The following is a 2,630-nucleotide window of genomic DNA, read 5'->3' on the forward strand; positions in this document are numbered from 1 at the left end:
AATCTGGGTACAGGATCGGATAATCCGGACAAAATCCTCTTTTCTACCCGGAATCTATCTGAGTTCTAACCGGATAAAATCCCATTTTGGTTACTAGGGTAGGTAAGGGTTGTTTGAAAAGTCTGGAAACTCGATTACTTTTGGTAGAAAACACCAACTTTTTTTTTTTTTTAAGAGGTTTGACAGAGGGAACTGTAACTGCTATTATCTTATCGTCCCGAAATCGAAGAGAGGAGGAAGACAGGATAGGAGAAAGACAGCCGTTCCGAGAACGAATATTATCCCATCAGAATAAAATCCGCCCCGGGCGGGAATCGAACCCGCGGCCTAGCGCTTACAAGGCAGACGCACTACCAACTAAGCTAACTAGGCTGGCAAACACCAACTTTAACGCTACCTAAGTGTGGCGTTTTTTCGTTATAAAACACAGCGTTGACAAATTCAACTCACCAGTCCTGCATCTTCACTAGGTTCCAATGTAATACGTCGGGATTCTCTGCATAGGGTTATGTAGAACTGAACGAAGTCTGTCTTACGCGCAACCTGGAGGGAAAAATACTAAAATAATAGTGACATGGAAAAATATAGTAACAGTAATATGTATTCATGGTTTATTCTTGGTTCCCTATTCCTGAAGCCGGCTATCTACATTGCAATCTACCGGACAGGTCCGGACCGGGCAACCTGGAGGGAAAAATACTAAAATAATAGTGACCCCAAAAAATACCACTTCGTGGCATAAAAAAGACCCCGCCAAGTCGTTCCTCCCAAAATCAATCAAGTGCCTACAAAAAATAAACAAAAATCCATCCCACCCCAAAAAAGATTAAGAAATCAATTTTGTACCCCGCCTTTTATTCACTTCATAGTACCTACCTTTCTTTCCCCTCATTGCACTCCTCTTTCCTCTAATATTAAATATCTCTCGCGTCCACATTTTGGCCTGTCTAAACAGGTATACCTATATACCTTTAGATACTAAACTTGAATGGTAGATCAAAATATAGATATCCGGATTAAGACTTCAAATGCAAAAATATAGAGCTTTAACTTTTTAGCGTGCGGCGAAAAGGTATGCTAATAATTCTAATAAACTATCCCGTAATATTATTAATTATAATTTTTATATGGATAGATTGTCTGCTATGATATCTTTCGCGTCCACATTTTGGCCTGTCTAAACAGGTATACCTACATACCTTTAGATACTAAACTTGAATGGTAGATCAAAGTATTTATAGATATCCGGATTAAGACTTCAAATGCAAGAAAGTAAAAATAATTATAGAGCTTTAACTTTTTAGGGTACGGCGAAAAGGTATGCTAATAATTCAAATAAACTATCCCGTAATATTATTAATTATAATTTTTATATGGATAGATTGTCTGCTATTTACCTGATGTAGAAAGAAGCATCCCCCCACTCCGAGAGAACTGAGTAGGAAGAATATCAATGTGTTGTTCTTACGATCCTCAAACAGTAGTTTGGTAATGATTCGATTGATCGAGACGAGAAACCCAGCACCACCTGAAAACAAAGATTTGGAAGGAGTCTTACACTCGTATTTATGAACAAGAATGATCGTTCAGTCTCAAGTCTCAAGTCAAAATTGACCAATCAAATGCCTTGAGACTATGCTTAGCACGAACTTAAGAGCCAGCATTTTGTTCATAAATATGGGTGTTAGCCAACCTGGTTAGCTTGGGGAGTAGGGCGTCTACCTTCTCTACCTTGAAAGTCTCCAGTTCGCGGGTTCGATTCCCGCCAAGGGTGGATTTTATCATAAACAGATAAGGTTCGTTCTCGGAACGGCTGGCTTTCTCCTATCCTGTCTTTCTTCTCTCTTCGATTTCGGGACGATAAGACCTGGGCAGTTACAGTTCCCTCTGTCAAACCTCTTCAAAAAGAAGAAGAAAAAAACTTACTCTCCCCGGCCATAACAGCCTGTGTATATCGGCTAGGCAGCATACTCGTGTATCCGTAGAAACTGGACTGTTGTACCGTGCAGCCTAGAGACACCACGGCCACTGACGCAAGCAGAACATTGTAGGAGGTGGTAGAATCAAACACTTGCCACCAGATCTCGAAGAATGCAATGAACAGAAGAGTGACGAACGAGATGATGTAGCCTGAAAGTAGAATAGAATAGAATAGAGTAGAATAAAATGAAGCTAGGAGTAGCATAAAATGAAGCTAGGAGTAGAATAAAATGAAGCTAGGAGTAGAATAAAATGAAGCTAGGAGTAGAATAAAATGAAGCTAGGAGTAGAATAAAATGAAGCTAGGAGTACTTATAGGAGGTGGTAGAATCAAACAATTGCCACCAGATCTCGAAGAATGCAATGAACAGAAGAGTGACGAACGAGATGATGTAGCCTGGAAGTAGAATAGAATAGAATAAAGTAGAATCTCGAAGAATGCAATGAAGGAGGTTCGGAGGAACTTACCAAAAGTAATCCTGGTATTAAGTGACAACGTTTCCACAAGGATATTGTTACATTATAGGAGCTGGTGGAATCAAACACTTGCCACCAAATCTCGAAGAATGCACTGAAGGAGGTTCGGAGGAACTTACCAAAAGTAATCCTGGTATTAAGTGACAACGTTTCCACAAGGATATTGTTAGCGA

The 2,630-nt window shown here is 39.8% G+C and overlaps 1 protein-coding gene across 1 annotated transcript; it reads right to left on the reverse strand.

The window, feature by feature from the left end:
* Nucleotides 1–450: 450 nt before the first annotated feature.
* Nucleotides 451–2,624, reverse strand: LOC103522517 (equilibrative nucleoside transporter 4-like; the record flags this gene model as incomplete). The annotated part of the gene is made up of 4 exons (XM_008487622.2): nt 2,577–2,624; nt 1,927–2,130; nt 1,398–1,528; nt 451–543 (listed from the first exon to the last, which is right to left on the reverse strand). Coding segments are annotated over exons 2-4 (267 nt in total), but the record flags the coding sequence as incomplete, so codon positions are not given.
* Between the last annotated feature and the right edge of the window lie 6 nt (nt 2,625–2,630).

This window comes from Diaphorina citri, unplaced genomic scaffold, assembly GCF_000475195.1.
Source record: "Diaphorina citri unplaced genomic scaffold, Diaci psyllid genome assembly version 1.1 scaffold8985, whole genome shotgun sequence".
NCBI lineage: Eukaryota > Metazoa > Arthropoda > Insecta > Hemiptera > Psyllidae > Diaphorina > Diaphorina citri.